We start from the raw sequence: 19,678 nt of genomic DNA on the forward strand, positions 1-19,678 counted from the left end.
ACAAGCAAATTGTTTGCACCCTTGTTTTACTATATTTTATACATCTTCTTCATTTTTTTTGAATCTTATCCTTATCTCATACTTTTTTTTGTTTTCTCTTTTTGTCTTCCGACCTCATTAACATCTATAATCGAATGATTCCACTGAATTTTCTTGCTGCCGACTCCTTCTTGCCCTTTCTTACCATTATTTTATTTTTTTAAAATATTTTGCTCTGTGTTATAATTTTAATCATTCGTTTGCTACCGGACCTAAGTTCCCACGGTAGCAAACGAATGATTCCAATGCCTTCTCTGCCAACTTATTCTTGCCATTTTTATTAATTATCTTGTGAATGCTCCTTTAGAGCCAATTTATTATTATTTTGAAATATTTTCTTGTTATTGTGAAAGGGTAGAACCCAGACTATGTCTGTCTTCCCCCTTTTCTCTATCCTCTCTTTTCTATGCGTCTCAACACAAAGAGGAAGAGTCGGAGAAGACTGGCTCCGCCCCTTTTCACCAAGGGAAGGGCGTCGCCTCTCTTCATTCAGTCTAGCTGGATCCTAGCCCAAGCATGTCACCTAGTTTGGGGTGAGTCCCCTTCCTACTGTAACTCAGCAGGACTGGGTCTCACTAGGACCCTTAGGCCCCTATATATATTACTCACCCTTTATTCATCTTTATTACTCACTTATATTCTTTATTACTCACTTCATTATTACTCTTATTATTACTCACTCCTTATTACTCACTTATATTACTCGCTTATATATCTCCACATAAACCCATATATTCATACACATATAATCAACACTACTCCACTTTCTATAAGCCCGAGGAATCAGGTAAAGGTTGAGCATTCAGAAGGGGTTCTGGAGCGATCCCCCTTCACATAGAGGTCCCACCAATCTTTTCTTAACTCTTCCGATTTGAAAGAGATACTAATATTCATACTATACTACTGTGAACTAATATTTTACTACACCAACTGGAAACTCGTGTCGCTATCAGAGTTCAAATGGATGTTCAAGTAGGTCTCATCGACTTTCTAGGAGTATGGTTCGAAACATATTCCAAGAAAGGTCCATCAGCTATGGTGAGGCACAGGTATGCGAATTAGATGAGGACGATATCAATCGTCACAACTCCCTTTTAATCCTGAAACAGTGGCTTAGGAGTACTTTCTGTAGCTCCAGTTTAAGATCAGGAATAATCGTTGTTATGTGCGTATTTATTGGAAACTCATACTATATGGGAAAGAATGATATTGAAATACATTTCTTGAAATCTCGTTAAAATCTCTCTTTAAAATCTCTCTATAAAATCTCTCGGTAAAATCTCTCTATTATAAAAATCTGTCATAAAAATCTCGTTTCTTATACTAACATAGTTAACTGGTCATTAGGTTATTTAAGAGTATTAGGAAGTAGATAAAATAAATATTTTATCAAGATTGAGAAGTTCCTAACTAGTGACTAAGACAACCACCCAAAATTCCAAAATCTACCAAGAAAAGTCCAGTCAGAAAACAACATTGAGACCATAACATCACAGTACAGGAGTGTATTGTTGGAGGGCTTAGTTCCATCGGTTCAGAGACGATCGAACATAGCAATCGTTAACGTTAAAATTCACACCACGAGACACGTCTAGATATAGTAAGAAGATAAGAATCAGACGTTGTTGGTTAAAACGAAATGAACTAACCAAGTCTCGGAGTTACTGTAATCTACTGAGAGTAGTCATTAAGAATGGAAAAATGGCATACATCTCAGGCTGAAAGTGAGGTCAATATATCCTTAACCAATCCAGACCGTGACAAAAGGGTCATAGAAATCTAGAATCTTAGAATTGTTAGACCAAAGAACAGTGCTATCATGCTATATAAGGAAATAAAGTAAATTGTTATGGGAAGGTTAGAGATGCATTTCCGTCCTCGAAGTATTCGAAATTTATAAAGCTATTGCTCACCGAAGTACCATAATACTCTCCTTGATAGCACCCGGAGACCTCTAGACAGGGATGACGGAAACATTAATTTGTAAGACCTGGAAGGAAATTACTACCTGGCTTGACTCAGACTCGCAGGAAAAGCATTTCGCTAGAGTGTTAGAAGGATCCGCATACCATGTAGTGATAACCTGTCACGGCCGTCAGGCTCACTAACGTAACATGGATGTTAAAAATTGAAGAATAATATAAAATAGTTACTTTCTCCATGTTCTTTGAAGGGTCTGACCAAGAAAGGAAATCCATGAATCCTAGGCAGACTATATGATTAGCAGACCTCATCTGCTTTTATTTTCGCCACAAGCGCGACAGCTATGATAAAAACAGTTTGATTATAGATTCTAGATAGGAGTATGTTCTGTGAGAGTCAGAATCTACTAGGTTAGACAAGCACGAAATAGCGTTGCGAACCCGGAGACATGTTGCTGACTAGAAGAAGAAGAAGGACTACGGTAGAAAGATCAGAAGGGCAGCCCGGGGGCATAAATAATGCATCGTCACGAACAAAAGCTACAGTAGGACGTCGAAACGACGCGAAACGAAATTAGGAGGAATTCGAGTGTAATTCCCCGGAGTGTGCAACATTTGTGAATAGCAGATGACGGGAAAAGGGGGGAAGCGAAGAGAAACACCAGGCGGGTCGGAGAGGCGCAGATTATAATTTATTTATAGTTGTCAGACGCTATACGAAAATTGTATACAATTGTATACGCGACAGCCATCGACATCTGGCATTCAGGCAGACAGCTGCTGTATACTGGAGGAGCAACGAGGCACTGGGGGGCAAAGCATTTAAAATTTGTTTAATTTTAAAAGCCACGCCCACGGACTACGGTAGAAGGGAAGGAGTAGAAAAGGGGACCAGTCTATGGAAAACGGTCATTTCACCCTCTCCTTTACCAAACCCTTACCACCCAAATCCATGAATTTCCAGAAAACTTGGAATTAAAACTTTTGGCACTGACCTGCCATCAACGCCCACGTACACCCAGCTCACAGAAACTCACTGCTCACTCAGCCAACCTACCGACAGCCACCTCAAGGACCGGAAATCCCGAAGTCAAAGTTAGTTTCTTTTCTATTATTTATTGGGGCTAATCACAATTAGAATTAGTTTAGGAAAACTTCTCAATCCAAATCCAAATCAAAAACATCAAAATCTCTCAATTATTGTGAGCCCATTGCTCAACTCTCTCATTTACTCTCTCTCTCACTCAACATCTCTCTCTCTCTCTCTCTTCATTACCTAGTTGGTCCATCAGTGTCGAAAAACTTCAACTCTCCTTCTCTCTCATCATCATCAAATTCATCGTGATAATCCTACGTTCCGTCTACGACAACGACGACAACGACGACGACAACGATGAAACCAAGGACGGTACCACCAGCAGCAACGACAAAAGGCACACCTACTACCACCACGACTCAAGCACCCACCACCACTAGTGATCTAGTCCCAATGTTGGTCGAAGGGAAAATTTGGTTCTTACTAGAGGGTACTGATGATTTAGTAGCCGATTCAGGCTCAGTAGAGTGCAAGCGTCCTATGATCACTGGGAAGATTCACGTAGAAGGCGAAACTTGGAAAAACGAGCAAGGTACCGAAATGTGGGTACAAACGCTCAATAGACCAATCCGGAGAACCGCCAGCCAATTCTTGTTCCAAGCACCAGCAGTGATAGGAAATGATCTTCTCGGCCCAGGAACATCTTCAGCGGCCAACGAAGAATTAAATAAAATCTATCGTAGGAGGGTAAATAATATTACTTTCCGTCTGTTGGAAGAGAACATTGTTAAGGCAAAAGACTATATAACCACTAAAGTCAAAATCCATAAGGATAAGGTAGCAAACACCTTAGACGAGTTGTGGAATAGCACGGGAAGAAAGGTGTTTTCAGCAATCAAACATGTGATTTTCAATGTTTGGATGTTTATTCTGGTAATCATTGCCCCAGTGTTATTTGTAGTCATCTTAGTGATAATCCTCTATGTATATTGCAAATTCCGCTTGTCAAGAAGAGCAGCATCTGCGACTGCAAATCGATTAATCGAAATGGCAACAAGACAGTTAAGAGGAATTAACCACGTAGACTACGATGGGGGTCAGCGCGTTTACATGGCAGCTGACATTAACGATGAATATCCTATCCCAGGAGTATATTCGGTACTTCATCGTAGGAATAAAGGGCATCTTCCAGTGATTCAGATTGAGATGAATGGACGAAAAGTCCATGCCTTACTGGATACCGGAGCAGGTATCAGTTACCTTCCTGTATCTCAGATTAGACCAGACGAATTGGATATCGGCAAAGAGCAGCAAGCTCGCGCAGCAAATGGTTCAGTAATTAGGTTTCTAGGCACAACATCGCAGAACATAAAGATAGGAGAAATTGAGATAGGTCAAACGTTATTGGTGTCTCATGATGAGGACTGTCCCTCTGAAATTCTACTTGGAGTAGACTTCATTCGCAACATGAACAAATTAGGACACCCAGTGTCATTTGATATGCTAAAGAAGGAAGTTCAGATCGGAACGGAAATTTATCTAGTCTGCAACGTTGAGTTAGCCCCTGAAATGAAAGAGATTAAAGTAGCAGTTTGCCAGAATGGAACTACACGACACTGGATTGATTTCGGGAAAGATGTTAAAAGGCCAACGCCTAGAAACTATAGAGTCCTACTTGAGAAGAAACATGAGTTGGAAACCCAAATTAGAGAAATAGAATCCCAAGGAGTAACATGTCTACCACCATTCCCATTGGCGAATCCTATTGTGATGGTTTGGAAATCAGAAAGGATCAAAAATACTAAAACCCATGAGAGAGTTAAAGAGGTATTATGAGAACGCTCAGTTGAGACATATAAGGCCCTCGAAAATGACGCTCTCAGAGATCACGCAAAGGACATCACCAGTGAAGCAAAGAAACTGCAGAGGTCCATGGATAGGCTCAAGAACTACATGGAAGCGCTGGAAAAAGAATTCAATGCGACGGTCGAAGACAGAGAGCCGACACAGGAGGAACTGGATTGTCTTGACGCATACGCGGTAAAGTATGCCGATGCATACGAAAGAGCCGCAGAGGTACTCGACGACCTCAACATTGAGCTCGAAAAAGCCACAGAGAATTTGGAGGATTATCGATCCACTCGTTCATCACAAAGCGTTCAGGAGGCAGAAGATAACCAAGAGGATCCATTGCATGAAGCAGAAGGAAACCAAGATGTTACGCTGCAGGAAGACGCCACATATGAAGTACGGAACGATAACACAACGCTCATTGAAATTCTGCAAGGATTTCAAATGGCAAATTCAGTCAAACAAACGGAGTTGAAGAAGTTCAAAGGAGATAGATGGGAGTTCGAGAGGTTCATGACCATCTTCGAGGAGGTCATAGGAAAAACGAACATGCGTGAGATATTGAAACTCAACTATCTCTTAAACGCCCTGGAAGGAGAACCCAGGGAACATATCGAATCGTTGGAACTGACGGACGCCAATTATCAACCAGCACTTGCCGCCCTGAAGAAGAAGTACGGGGACAAGAAAAAGGCTGTTTCGGATTTATTATCCAGGCTTAAGAAGGAAGAAGCCAGGAGCGAGTCTATCAAGGACCAAAGAAGACTACTGGACAAAGTAACGGCCATTGCCAACCAGTTGCTGCTCATGGACGCGACAGTAGATAACACGCTCACACGACAAATGATCATTGAGAAATTCAAGTTCCAAACCCAGAAGGACGTCTACGGATGTAAGCTGGATCGATCTGAAGAATGGACGATCCGTCAATTCCTCAAAGATTTGGACAAAACCATCACCAGGGATGAAGAACTCCTGGAATTGCTACCAAAACGAAAAAATGTTTATTTGTATATTGTACTAGATTGTGCGTTTAATTTTATTTCGCTTTTTGAATGTTGCCTTATACATTTTCTCAGTATTGAGCGAATCTCTAATTTTTTTGTTTTTCCCATTTTTTTTGATTAGCCAACTTTTACATAATTGTGGCGATCGCGAAAATAAACTGTAAATAACCATAGTTTGTTTGAGCAGTTGGTATTGTTATTTTGATCTTTTAGGTCGTATGAAAAAACTCAACCATCTACAAAGAAAAAGCTCTTCAAAGATACAAAACCTTTGTTCTTGGTAAAAAAACCATAGCAAATATTAAATTACGAAAACTAAGCTAAATGGTGATCTAGCTACTGGTGGAGTTTTGAAACCACAAGCCGTAGTATAAAGAATCGCAGAGAGATAATAACTGTTACGATATTTTCTCAATATAAAATTTGATTTTTTTTTTTGAGCGGCCGACTGCTGTTCTATTCCTATTATAAAGTTTTCCTTATGAAAACTCATTATTTTTGTTGAAATAAGATTAAATTATGCTCTCTTGCCCATCTGAAAAAATTTGAGACAATTCGTGTCAGCAGAGAAGATGATGATTAATCGAGCAACCTCAGAGACTGCTTATGCTCGGCATCGGTCAATTAAGCCAATAAACATCATCAATTGAGCCAATAAACACGCAAGTTGTGGGGGAACAGTCCGAATACATTCCATGTAAATTTTCGCGATATCCGGAAGCCGATTTCCCCAAAGCTTCTTGTTCCTTGCAGTTTTCTTTAAATCTGTCGTCAAATAACCTTTCAAACTGTGTAACACGAAGGGACTCAAAACTGCGTAATCTTGATTTCGGATATGATGCCATCCGCACAACCTGTTCGAAGAGAATACTCACTGGCATTGAATTCAAAAAAATGAGGTTAGTCCCAGCTGCCTCTGACGTAATTTTTCCTCTACTTTTCTTACGGAAATCCGCAATTTCCAGTAGTGAATTCTATTTTCGTACTAAATGTATTGATGTTCAGAGACTCCGCTGTACAGCAGAGTAGTTTGACAAAAAACCTTTGAAATGATGTCAGCTGAAAGCAATAAGCTAAACCAGCCACACGTATGATGATCAAGACATTTTAATGTTGGCTCTGAAAGATCACACCAGTGAGAATAGAAAGAAATGTTACGAAATAAGACATTCGGACCAAACCAAAATTTTGGCATTGTCAAGAAACCGCCGAGAAGCTCACGGGAGCTTTTTTTGTCATGATGTCAAATAAGCGCTTTTGGATTCTGATGAAATTGATTGCGTTTCAGCTGGAGAATTGAAGATCATTTCCTAATTAAGTGAGTTATATCCAGAGTCAAATTGGCTTGAATACAGTTGTTTCAGGTCTACCCGAACTCCATGACAATTCAGGAGCGTGTACTGGAGAAAATTTTGCGATTGACGATCGAGCTGTATTGGAGTGAGAATAGTTCAGGTCATTTTTTCCCTCTTTTGTTGTTCCGTTTCTTCAAAACTTCCGTAGTCATTAATACTTCTTTCAGAAGACCGTATTTTCAAGCAATAATGGAAAACACGGACCAAATAATGGCAGCTTTCAAATCACACGAAACTTGAGGAATTCAAATGGAAGATAATGGATTCTTGAAATGCTTTGTGAAGATTCGGATGTATTCGACTACTTCGACTATTTGCTTCATTATACAGATATACGTTTGTGAGCTTTGTTTCTTTCTTTTAATCCACTTTTCAGCGAAAAACGCTGAGAAACAATAAAATCTTTTGATCAATGTTATATTTTTCCTTTATTTCTCATCATAACTGGACGAATTGCTGCTTTTAGTTGATTTTTTACTTGATTATGCATGATTTATCAACATTTCAGAAGTGTTTCACACAAAATTCACAAGACTTCGATAGATAAAATATGTAGTCACTCATCACAGCTTTATGGTGATTCCATCTTCTCGCTTCTCACTCATAGGTCCGCGATCAAGATTTTGTTTCTGTAAAATAGCATAGTTAAGGTTGCAGACTGTTTCTCACGTTCTCTGTCAGATATAGAACATTAAAAACTATATTAAAAAACTTACTTTCACACGAATTCCCAATTTATCTAATCCAACAGCGTTGATGATATCAACTGCAGCTTCTGCGAGAATCGGAAGAGCAGAACGTGGAATAATTTTGTCGTTAGAGTAGATTACTCTATACGGGAGTTTGTTCTCCGATTCTTTTTTTCCTCCTGCTTGTTTTGCTTCCACATTTTTTCGGAGTTCACAGAAAAAAAGGCTGACAAAACAGGGTCCCGATAACGGATAGACTTTGCTATAGGCATTGCATGCTTCATCTTTGCCTTATTCCGAACTTCTTTGCAATGGTTATCAAAAATGGATTTTCTTGCAAACGTAGCATCACAGCAATAACAAGTGATGGTGTCAGCAAGCTTGTGGACAGTAGTCATTTGGAATTGGAGCGGTTTACGCTCGTTCGGCAAGCGATCATCGCACAAAAAGCAGTAATGCGTTGGAGGATGGTTCGCATAGATGTGTTCACGAAGATTTCTTTAGTATTTGAAGACTTTGTAACAGTGACGACATGGGAAATGGCCTGGAATTCAACATTGAGAATTTAAGTGTTAAACTAAAGAGCTCACCGGCACCTCTGGGAGTGACGTTTCCTGACATCTGATTCGAATCGTCACGACTATTAGCGGGTAGGATAGTCAGAATCATAGACGAAATTGTTTCAAAGAATTCTCTAGAATATTAGAAAAAAAAAAAAAGAGGGAGAGACGATCGGTAGGTTTTCTCGATTTGCTCGCTCCCCCCTATTTCAAAATAAACAAATGAAAAAGATCGTTCACGGATGATTCATGGTTTAATGGGGTTTGGTTATTGCATTTTGACTGGGGTAGTGTGTGATACAAAGTGGGAACTCGAAGATAAAACATTTCCAACACATTGTTTTCCAACACAAGACAACATTGTGAATAGGTTTTCTCACAAAAAAGTTTGATGTTTGATTGCGTGGAGCACTCTACTTTTGATGATATGTCACTCGACCACGGAATCAAACACAGATTATTTTGGAAAAAATAGATTCATAATGCCTCATTGTGTCAGAGAACAAAATTTATTTTAATTGCAAGCATCGAAATTCCGGACGTGGAGTGAAACACAACACAAGTCGGACACAGTGGTTCGTGCTGTTTTCTTCCCTCAAAGTCGCTGAGGTAATGCCTCTTGGCAATGGCTGTCCACTATTTCCTAGTGGAAAAGAGCTTCTCTGTAGGAAAAACTGTTACCATGAAAACGATGACGCTAGAGGAGAGTTTGGGGGTCTATTGCCCTTCTTATAGTCTGAAAGGGGGAAAGTGGTCCTAGGACGTAGTTCTTGAAGAAACTTAACTTGGAAGAAACTTAACACTAGGGCTGAGTTTTCAGTATTCTCGGAAGGTGTTGGCGTTTTGCCACTTTCCGTCCAACGGATACTGTTTGTTAACTTTGCAACACTGCCGGCTATTTTTCCAAAAGTGTTCCGAATGCAAAATGAACTCAAGTTGTGAGCATCCAAATTTTGGATATGGATCGAAACACAACTCACAATACTGAATAGCCACCTTGTAACTACCTTTTCTCACCTGACCTGACTAACATCATGGTAACTGTCTACAATCGTGAGGTACAGCAAAAATGCAAGTATTTTCTGAAAGCAAGGAATCAGATATTTTCAGCCGGATGATATCAATGTTAATTTTTAAACGCTTTTTACAATTCAAGATATTATAACTCAGTCAAAACAATTCACAATATGTTGGTTCATGTTTTAATTCAAAGCTGAAAATACGAAAACTTAAATTTTGTGGGAAAACTATATTACTTCTTCAGATATTTTGCTGGAAAAATAAAAGTTTTTTTTCAAGTTTTTGTCTTCAAATTTTTTTCTACATTTTTTCTGCGTTTGCAGTGCCCCAGGGTTTTATAAATGTTTTCAACATATTTAAACATTCGCTACATTATGACACTAATTTCAATCAATTTCTACGGTTAGACTTTTTTCCTGGAACATTCTATTTTTGCATGGGTGTTTGTTTAAAAACATAATGAGCCAAAACCAGGAATATCAATTCGCTCACTCACCGTGTTCGGCCTTATCAACCTCGTGAAGCGAAAGCCAGCCAGCATGTTATGTGAACATAACACAAGCCGCCGAGCCTCAGACCCCCCCCCCCCCCCGGAGTGTTGACAGTTGCCTAGTCCCCGACCTCTGTCCCACTCCAAACTAAAATGCTTTAATTGATTGTATAAATTACTACAATTTATCCAATCACATGTATTTATTCTACTTCCTGTTAATTATCTTCTTTTTTCCCTGTTCTCTCTTTTATTGTAATAGGAAGTAATTTCTTTAGCAATTCTAATCGGCACCAACTACGATGTCTGCGTCTCTACTACAGTCAAAGGCGCACGTCATTTTCACCACGAGGAACTCCCACCACGACACACAGGAAACGACTGTTAGCTGACCGACATCCACGCTACCCTATAATAAATTTCCCCTTGGAGTTGTTCTATCGGTTCTATCTGTGTAGCTATTTGTAGATAGCACACGTGTGAATGAAAACTGTGTTGCTTTTTAATTTTCAAATACATTTACAACAAAAGAGAAAGAGGGTATGAAGACATAAAAACAATAGGCTTCAAAAAAGAAGAAGCTGAAGAAAATTAAGAAAGTAGTAGCAGCAGCAGAAGCAGGAGGATGTAACCGTTGTGGAGGAAGAAACCAATCAGAAGGATGTTGGACTATGAATGAAAAGTTTTACGAATGTGGAGAAAAAGGACACATTGCAAGGAAATGCGAATCGAAACGTGGAAATCAGGAGAATAGACCGAACGTTTTTCGCCAGAGAGCAGCAATTGTTGAAGGAATCAGAGCAGAAGATACGAGAATCTACAGAACGGTGCTAGTGAACGAAACGGAAGTGAGGATGCAGGTTGATACTGGATCGGATATTACGCTTATCAGCAGAGATGAATGGAAAAGAATCGGAGCGCCGCGGCTGAAGAAGACAAAAGCTGTAGTTCGAGATGTAGCTGGCAATTTGATGACGATCCATGGAGAAATCAGCTGTGCAGTGCAATATGAAGATAGCCAGGGACCGAGAGCGTTTGTAGGAGATGGTGATAATTTACTTGGACTGGACTAGTTGGAGGAGATTCCCGAAATATTGAAGTTGCCGGAAGAATACACCGTGAATCGTGTGGTCAGAGAATATCGTGGTAACACAAGTAGCAGCAGAAGAAAAGATTTTGTGGAAAAACAGTGAGAAGATAGCATTCCGATCCAATGAAGATTCGTGGAAGACCAGAAAGGAATTCAAGTAACCAGAGAGATTAGAAATGGGAAGAGAAGAAGGCGTGCGGAAGTGTGAACAGTGGACTGAATTTTGAGAAGAAAGAGAAGAAGAGACAGCAACTCCACGGAAAAGAAAATGACAGATGTTTCACAAAATACTCGTCGAAAGAGAACTCTTATCCCATGGCCCCACTAAAAATAAGTATTCCAGAATCGTCTTGGAACATGGGAGCAGCAGCAGAAAACCAGTCGTATCGTTTGAATGGACATGGATACGCAGTCTGTTTCGGGAAATTCTGGGGAGGGAAAGAACGAATTTGAGGATGAGGAGTAGAAAGAAGAAGAGTTGGATGAGAAGGAGTTGGAAGAAGAGGGGGACGGCGAAAGTTAGGATTATATGGAGCTGTCCGGTTCCTGTTACCCTGTGGTGGGGCCTTCCGGGATTTCTTCCGCAGCTCGTGGACGTTCTTCTTCTTTTCTCCAAGTTGAAGTGGCTCCTTCTTTTGGATGTCATCCAGCATTTTCTCCCTGGTATCTCGCATCGTCTTCTTTTTCTTTGGGATTCTTCCCAACGTTCCGATTGGTGGGGGTACCTTGACGATTGGGACCGCTGATGTCTTGACGCTGGGGACGGCTGGTGTCTTCGCGATGGGGACGGCTGGTGTCTTGGCGATGAGAGAAGTGGGGATGGGTCTTTAGGACACACAGGGGGTGGCATACTATGAGGCTTTTAACACAACCACAGGGATGACGTCACCAAAACCACTTTACGGTGCAATAATTGAATCTTTCATATTATTTTCTTTATTGTTGTTGTATTTTTACTTAATGTTAGCGAAACTTATTCAATTATTATTCTTTAAACTTTATTTTCAACTTTTAATTGATTTATTTTTCAAACTTATTTAAGAGGCGTTGTCTGTAAGATGAGGATTCCTCTTGGCACAGTTGCAAAAAGTTGCTTCAATTTGAACTCTTTCTACAGCATATGTACCCCTATGGTAGTGATTTACAAAAAATATGTCACCAGTCCCCTCTGACGTCATCATAGGGATACTGATACAAAAGACTCATAAACAGAAAACAAACAGTTTTGCCACTAGTAGGGGTCAAACCCTGGTTGTTAGATTTGTACATAAGTAAAATTTCCCGGGAATTTCCCGGGAAGTTCACTTCCCAGAACTATAAATTTCGGGAAATTTCCCGGGAAATTCTCGGGAAATTTCCCGGGAAACTTCCCGGGAAATTTCCCGAATTGTCCCGGGAGCCTCACACTGCCCCCAGGGGAAAAATTTTTTATCGAAAAAAAAATTGGACATCATGTTTATACAAAAACGTTCAAATTTTTCTTATAAATGATTTTGTATTATTTTTTCCAACTTTTAAACATTTTTGTATAAACATGATGTCCAATTTTTGTTTCGATAAAAATTTTTTCCCTGGGGGGACCCTTACATATGTGATTTTCGAATGAAATGAAAAAATCTCGTAATGGTCCAATGGTTTCGGAATTGTTTTATTCTGAACATATGCTAAGTTTAGCGAGAAATTATTATATTATTTGAAATTTTATGGCTTCTGTAGAAATTATTGATGAAAACGTTAAAAAGCGGAAAAAAAAAACGAAATCGGTTCAAATCAATTTCTAAGGTGTAATATCTCGGAATTAGCTGATTTTATGTGTTTTATCAATATTCTGACTGTTTTCGAAACAAATTTTTTCTTTGAATTTTTGGTTTAAAAATATTTTCATAAGGGGCGACCCTTATGTGATATTTGAAAAAATCGAAATATCTCAAGATGGTCCAATGGTTTTTTTAATGATTTCAATTGGATCTCATAGAACATTTTGCGGGGAATATGAATACAATTTGAAATTTTATGGCTTCTAGAGGGATTTTTTGAGAAAAGTTGAAAAAACATGAAAGTGAAATTCACTTGAACGGTTTCTGGGAAGAAATAAATTAAAAAATAAAAACAAATATGAACCATACCTTGAAAAATGCTTGAATTCGCCAAAGTTTTGGAACCTCCGGATGCTCATCAGTTTGTCCATACTTTTGGAGAGCATCTTCTCCATGAAGCTTTTTGAACGGAATTCCAGGAATGTTTTGATATTCCACAGGAGCTTCCACACCTTCCTCTTGTGCCACTTTGGCTGCATGGCATCCAGTGGGAAGCTTTACCACTAGCTGATTCACAAAGTTGATACATCCCATCGAGTACCGTATATCTTCGAATGCGATACCAATCACCGTAAAGACTCGTCCGTCAAATTTATGGGTCGACCTGAAACATTTGGAGTTCGAAAAAGGTAATGGGAAAAGAGAACACTCACATTTCGTTAGAAGACAAGCGATTATCGATGCCCGAGTCTCTCTCAAAATCCGAAATGATGTTGAAGATATACGGGCACGAACCATCACGTTCTTCTGTGATTCTCGGTGAATTGATACACGTCATGTTGTCTTCAGCCGTGGGTAAGACTTGACTGACTTTTTGGATAGGAGTTTGTGGTAGTGATCCTGCATCAATATCGATTTGAGCATTCTCACTTTTGACAGCCCATGGGACACACCGAGTGGTAGAGAGGCGACGACGTGATGGTGGGATACCACTAGTACTGTCCAACCAACTTTTTAAATCCTTTAAATCTCTCTCTCCCAAATTCTACATCTCTTTGTCTAAAACATATGTCCTCCCTCTCATTAGTACTGTTGCACTGTATATTCCCCTCCTGTCTCTAGTATCCTTTCTCACTCTCTTGAAAAACCCCTCCGTCTTTATTCTCGTAAAGTCCTTCAACGTTGTAATATTTCATATTCTTCCTACCCCCACCGGCTCGAAATCCTTAACCTATTCTCCCTCCGTCATCGTCGCCTCAAAGCCCAATTCCTTCTTCTTTATAGCTTTATTAGCGGTGCCACTTATTTCCCCAACCTTAAATTTCATGTCAAAATCTCTCAATCACTTCGACGTCCCATGACCTTAATTTGTTGCCATCCCTCTATCCCCGATTTTTTTGCATCCACCATTCCAACTTGGAATGCTATTACTGCTAATGTCCCCCAATTTCTTCCTCCATCTAAATTCGAAACTCTCCTTAACTCCTCTATTACCCGTTTTTAGTATTTTAGTTAATTGTCATACTCTCCCCCGGTTTTCTTCTCTTCCTCAAACTTGCTAACTCCATTAATTTTTCTCCCGGTTATTTTACCCCTATTCCAATTCTCACACATTTTCCTTAATTTTATTACTAGTCCATCTCGTGAGGGATGTATCTAGTCTCCCCCTTTTTTATGTATTCCTTTCGTTATTTTTCTTCTGTCAATAAATATATATATATATATAACCTTTGACAACAATTCATAGAGACAGCCTTGCATTGTATTCATTTGGTTTACAAACAAGACCCGTTTGGATTTTACAACAAAAAACACTAATAATTACCAATAATGACAGAGAAATACAAAAGGTACAGCCAAATACAATCAAATCATAGAAATGGTGTAGGCAAAGTCCGGTTTCAAACTTTAAATCAGTAAGTACCACATGTAAGACTTAATATGACAAGAGTTTACTGAACCTTCGAGTAGAAAAAGAAAAACCTATACAGAATCTGGAAGGCTCATTAAATTACCCAAAAAATCGTATAATGTGTCAGTAGAACAAAATGATCAGTAGTAGGAGGGACGCAATAGTTATTAGCTCTCTTCCAGCACTTTCATCATCATCGCATTTGGTTTCCAAGATAGATTGTATGCATGCAGTCCTCTTATCAACATTTGAAAACGATACACACAAAATGGCGGGTTTCTCTTTCTCATCACTTCGTCTGAAGGTTTCCGTCAAGAAATATAGCATTCGGATAAACGGAAACACATACAGACTCACTGAGAACACAACTATGGGTAGAGATTTACAGGGTGGCAAAAAATTACTCGCAAAAAATGTTTGACGAGGCGATTAACGCAATTCTGGTGCGCGTCTTATTTTAATTGTTGTTAATTTTTAAGTTTTTTACCATTCTGCCAAAACTCAGATCAATCGGTTTTGTTTTAGGTAAAAGACACCACCGAGACCACATCGCTCTTCCTACGAAGTAGATACCCGTTTAGACCAAACAAGAGCTTGTAGATCAATTTATTATCGATTATATCTCCATTCATTACATAGGCGTAAAAAAAGTTTTTAGGAAAAGCTTTACGCCATCATTAGATACAAGGATTAAGCTTGAATTCCGAGTCCCCAGATTACCTGCGTGAAACCATCGACGCCTACTCTCGACGTCTTCGTGCTTTCAACAAAAAGGGAGAAGGTCGGATGGTATAAAATCAGCTGGTAATTGTTTTTATGATCATGAATAAACTTTTTGCTGATTTTTTGTTCACCCTGTAGACAACGATACACAGAGAGCGGCGGATTCCTCCTTCTCCTCGATTTGTCTAAAGGTTTACATGAAGAAATAAAACATCCGGATGAACCGACACAGACTTACTGAGAACACAACTTCTAACAGCTCCTTCGGCATCGATACACACAAAAAGGCGGATTTCTCCTTCTCACCATACCATTTTTTTTAGTAAAGCTCAACTTTTTCATCATTATGGTAGTACAAACTCATTTTTGTAAAAAAAATAATGAGAATAGAAACAATAGAAAAAATGAAAATGCTTTATCCAGACGAGGAAGCGGATGTCCCATTTTCACCATACCGTCTGAAGGTTTCTGTGAAGAAATAGAACATCTGGATGAACCGTAAGACAGATAGACACACTGAGAACAACACTTCTGACAGCGATTTCGACAACGATACATACGAAAGGACGGGTTCCTTTTTTTTCTTTTCGTCTTACGGTAACTAAGCGTGAGTATTCCTGGTTTGTTATGGAATTTGGGAGCAGCGCCCGAAAACCGCATGTGGTGTGAACCAGGGCTGGGCAAATTATTTGACCACGTTTTCAGTTCACCGTGACCACAGAACCTTATTCCCTGAATTGAGTCACCTAATGTAAAAATTGGTAATTAAAAACAGCCGAGAAAGTTTTGATCAGATTGGTCAACTTTCACTAAAGATATCAAACATTCAAAACAAGAATTCAAATAATTTGCCCAGCCCTGGTGTGAACGGGATATGGAAACAGCTACATAAAGTATTTCTAATATCAGGCGGTCCACCAAAAAATCCAGTAACTACTACACGAGATACAGTGTGGATGATGGGTTTTAGAACAGTCGATAATTCCGCTGTTACGCTTCGTGAGGTCTATACTTATCCGGGCTGTGGGTTAACACACGGTAGACGCGGGTTTGAATCCTCCCGATCTAGAATATATCAAAATTTTATAAAATTATCGAACAATAAGATAATTTCTTTTCATATATCAGAACTTTGTAATAAATATCCAAAAACAGGATAATTTCTTTTTAATTAACTTCCCCCACCATTCTTATCTGTGTCGGTTCCGGTTAGACACGGTCAGTTACGCTGCGTGAGGTCTATACTTATCCGGGCTGTGGGTTAACACACGGTAGACGCGGGTTTGAATCCTCCCGATCTAGAATATACTCAATCTAACGTATCATCACTAAAGTATGCTTTTTTTTCTTTTCAAATGACACCCACCAATCTTTCTTGTTTTTATAAAAATCCACAAGTGCAACGACGGATGAAAGAATCAAAGACCGACAGCCCACAGAGAGATTGATAACAATAGGAAACGAAGGAATGAGGAATGTGAATAATCCAGTATCTTGAACACAGGTCAGTTTTTACCAAAACTTGATTTTTCAGAGTAGATTTCAACCGTCGTTTGAAACTTCTTCTACCACCAGACATTCGCTAGTCTCACACATACACATTTTTCCAGTTATTTTCACTATTCCCATTCATATGATCTTTTCCAACTTGCTCATTTTCACCTTTCCAACTCTTTAGATTTTTTCCTGATTCCTCATTTCAAAAATGATAAGTTCTCTCTTCAGAGACCAGCAACCACTAGAATATTTGAACATTTCAGTTAAAGTATCAAAAACAATATACTTTCTTTTCTACTGACTTGTCCCACCATTCTTATTCCAAACATTACCGTTTAGACTCGGTCAGGTAATCTCTGAGCGGTCCCCAAATAATAATCATAGAGACAGGTGAGAACAAGTCATAAACGTGAAAAAGTCGGCACGTGTTCTTGTTGTTCTTCTCTATTGCAGAGAGACCCATCTGTCTCTTATCTTCCTGGGAAATCAAATAGGTGATGACAAGTAGACGACGCCCCCAGTCATAATGAGGTCAGACTGGTAGAAAACAGTCAGTTATCCCTTTCACTCCCGCAACCGAGCAATCCACTCTTTTTGCTTTCTGAGTTTACAAACTAATGTTTTATTTTTCAGTGCTTATGTAAATCGGATACAGAGTAGACCAACAGTCGCGAAGGATGAGGAATCGTCGAGAACGAGATGCGGTTGTCAAGGAAACAACGGATTGAGAGGAATAACATGAAGATCGTTTTAATAGACCCACCACATCAAACTCTTTTTACTTCTTTTTTTACTGTTGGTCAACGTTTCTTGGTCAGTAGAGCATCATTGAGAAATATTTTGAAAGTACGTTCAATTTTTTGATTTTTCAAATTTCAGCTTATACGAAATTCTAAACCAGGGTACCTCGTTCATCTGAAACTAGGCATTAGTTTACAAATGTTATTTTATGACGTGATCAAAATTATTTTTAGTGAAACTGAAAAATAACAAACAATTTGTAGTATAATTGCCCGAATAATATCAAAATTCAAAGATTAGAAGTCAGAAGAAGTACAAACTGTTATCTGTCACACTTCTTGGAAAAACAGAAATCGAGAACAAAATTGAACGAATAACAACAAATTAAATGGTCAAATACTAAATTCAGTGTAGTTTCTGTTATTGAAACAAGTTTTATGAGTTTTCCAAAGTCGGGAGGAGCATAGGCATCTCAATGAACTAAAATTGAGCGCGGTATGATAGAGCCAATAAACAATGCCTCGGAATTAATAAATTGTGACAGATTACAAGTTTCTGACCATTCAATTGTTAAAGAGGTTGACCTCTTTCCATTTCATAAACTATCTAGTTGATTTAGTTTTTCGTTTTAATTCAATATTGGTTGAGGGTTGGGAAAGAAAAGAAGCTGTAAGAGAAGAGAAGCAGAATATTAAGCGTCGGATAAGGTCACATTAAAAAAAAGGAATCAGCGCGAAGGATACTACAGGAAAATAGAAAACGTAAGATGAAGAGTGAAAATAAGGCTAGGAGTATTTGTAAAAAGAAAATGAAAGCGGCAAAACGTCGACATTGGTTGAAGTTTCGAAAATTGAAGTACAATTTTGTGGATCGTGAGCAAGTGATACTGATGTCATGTACTGTTCCGCTTGGCATCTATCGGGTTTGGTGCATGCTTTTCAAATTCGAAACTTTTTCCAATGCAAGAAATAAGAACAGAAAAAATTGTGCATGAAGGAAGGTCAAGGTTATAAGGATACCGGTCACGGAGATATTGAACTCATTCGAACTCATTTTTTCACGTACCTCGAGTGCGTATATAAAGTAAATAAATAAATAAAGATTAACAACGCGACAGTAATGTTGCTTCATGATTACTCTTCGAAAAATGTTCTGTTCCCACGAAATCAGAGATATCAAAAAGCCGCAACGCGACATTTCTTCTACTTGCCAGAAGCCTTTCTCTACACAGAGAGATCTCCAGTTCAGTGATGCCAACAGGACAGACAAAAACTGAATTATCATTTATCTTGTTCTATCTCACTTTTTGTATTGTTAAAAGCTCTGTCTCATAAAGCACAGAGGAGAGCGTCTATTTTATCTTCTTTTTTTCAATGTATTAAAACACTATCAGTTGTGTTTACACACACTATTGTGCGAGATGTTCAGTTTTCAGTATAATAACTCGTTATATTTTACTGATATTCTCCATCGTGCGGCGACATCTTTACATTTGTCATTTTAATGATATTGACCTGTGAACTCTGAGAAACAAACTCCGAAAAAGAATATGTTTTTTTTGCTCTCGGATATTCTGTGCAAAATAAATACAAGAATGAATGTCAGAAAACTGACGAAAACATTTTTACACATTTGAAACAACTTATCCACACTACAGCTACTCTGCTTCCTAGACAGAGAGAATCTTCCCAGAGCACCGTAGAGTGAACGACCCCGTTTCTCGGGTCGCAAGAAAGGTGTGCAAGTGCGCTCCACTGGACCACCGCATTTGGCGAACAGAATGTATTCATTCGAGAGCGAAACATCCGTGTTTTCTCTCTATTTGCTTTCGTTATCTGACTTTTTTTCTTTTCATTTTAAGTTTTGCTTCTTTGTCTGTTTTTTGCTGACGATTTCTTATTGATTTTTTTTGTTTTCGGCATATTTTTGTTTTAATTTCGCTGCGTTTTGTTCGTTTCGCTCATTAAAATGTTGTTTTGTCAGGTGGCA

At 38.9% G+C, this 19,678-nt stretch overlaps 2 protein-coding genes across 2 annotated transcripts; both read right to left on the bottom strand.

Annotated features, from left to right (window-relative positions):
- Positions 1 to 7,773: 7,773 nt before the first annotated feature.
- Positions 7,774 to 8,297, bottom strand: GCK72_026260 (uncharacterized protein; the record flags this gene model as incomplete). The annotated part of the gene is made up of 3 exons (XM_053736781.1): positions 7,774 to 7,839; positions 7,927 to 8,041; positions 8,131 to 8,297. 3 exons carry the CDS (start codon positions 8,295 to 8,297, stop codon positions 7,774 to 7,776), a joined length of 348 nt encoding a protein of 115 aa, XP_053580347.1.
- Positions 8,298 to 11,367: 3,070 nt separating this feature from the next.
- On the bottom strand, positions 11,368 to 15,722 carry GCK72_026261 (uncharacterized protein; the record flags this gene model as incomplete). The annotated part of the gene is made up of 4 exons (XM_053736782.1): positions 11,368 to 11,856; positions 13,186 to 13,480; positions 13,530 to 13,837; positions 15,690 to 15,722. 4 exons carry the CDS (start codon positions 15,720 to 15,722, stop codon positions 11,368 to 11,370), a joined length of 1,125 nt encoding a protein of 374 aa, XP_053580348.1.
- Between the last annotated feature and the right edge of the window lie 3,956 nt (positions 15,723 to 19,678).

The sequence above is a fragment of the Caenorhabditis remanei genome, chromosome X, assembly GCF_010183535.1.
Source record: "Caenorhabditis remanei strain PX506 chromosome X, whole genome shotgun sequence".
Taxonomy (NCBI): domain Eukaryota; kingdom Metazoa; phylum Nematoda; class Chromadorea; order Rhabditida; family Rhabditidae; genus Caenorhabditis; species Caenorhabditis remanei.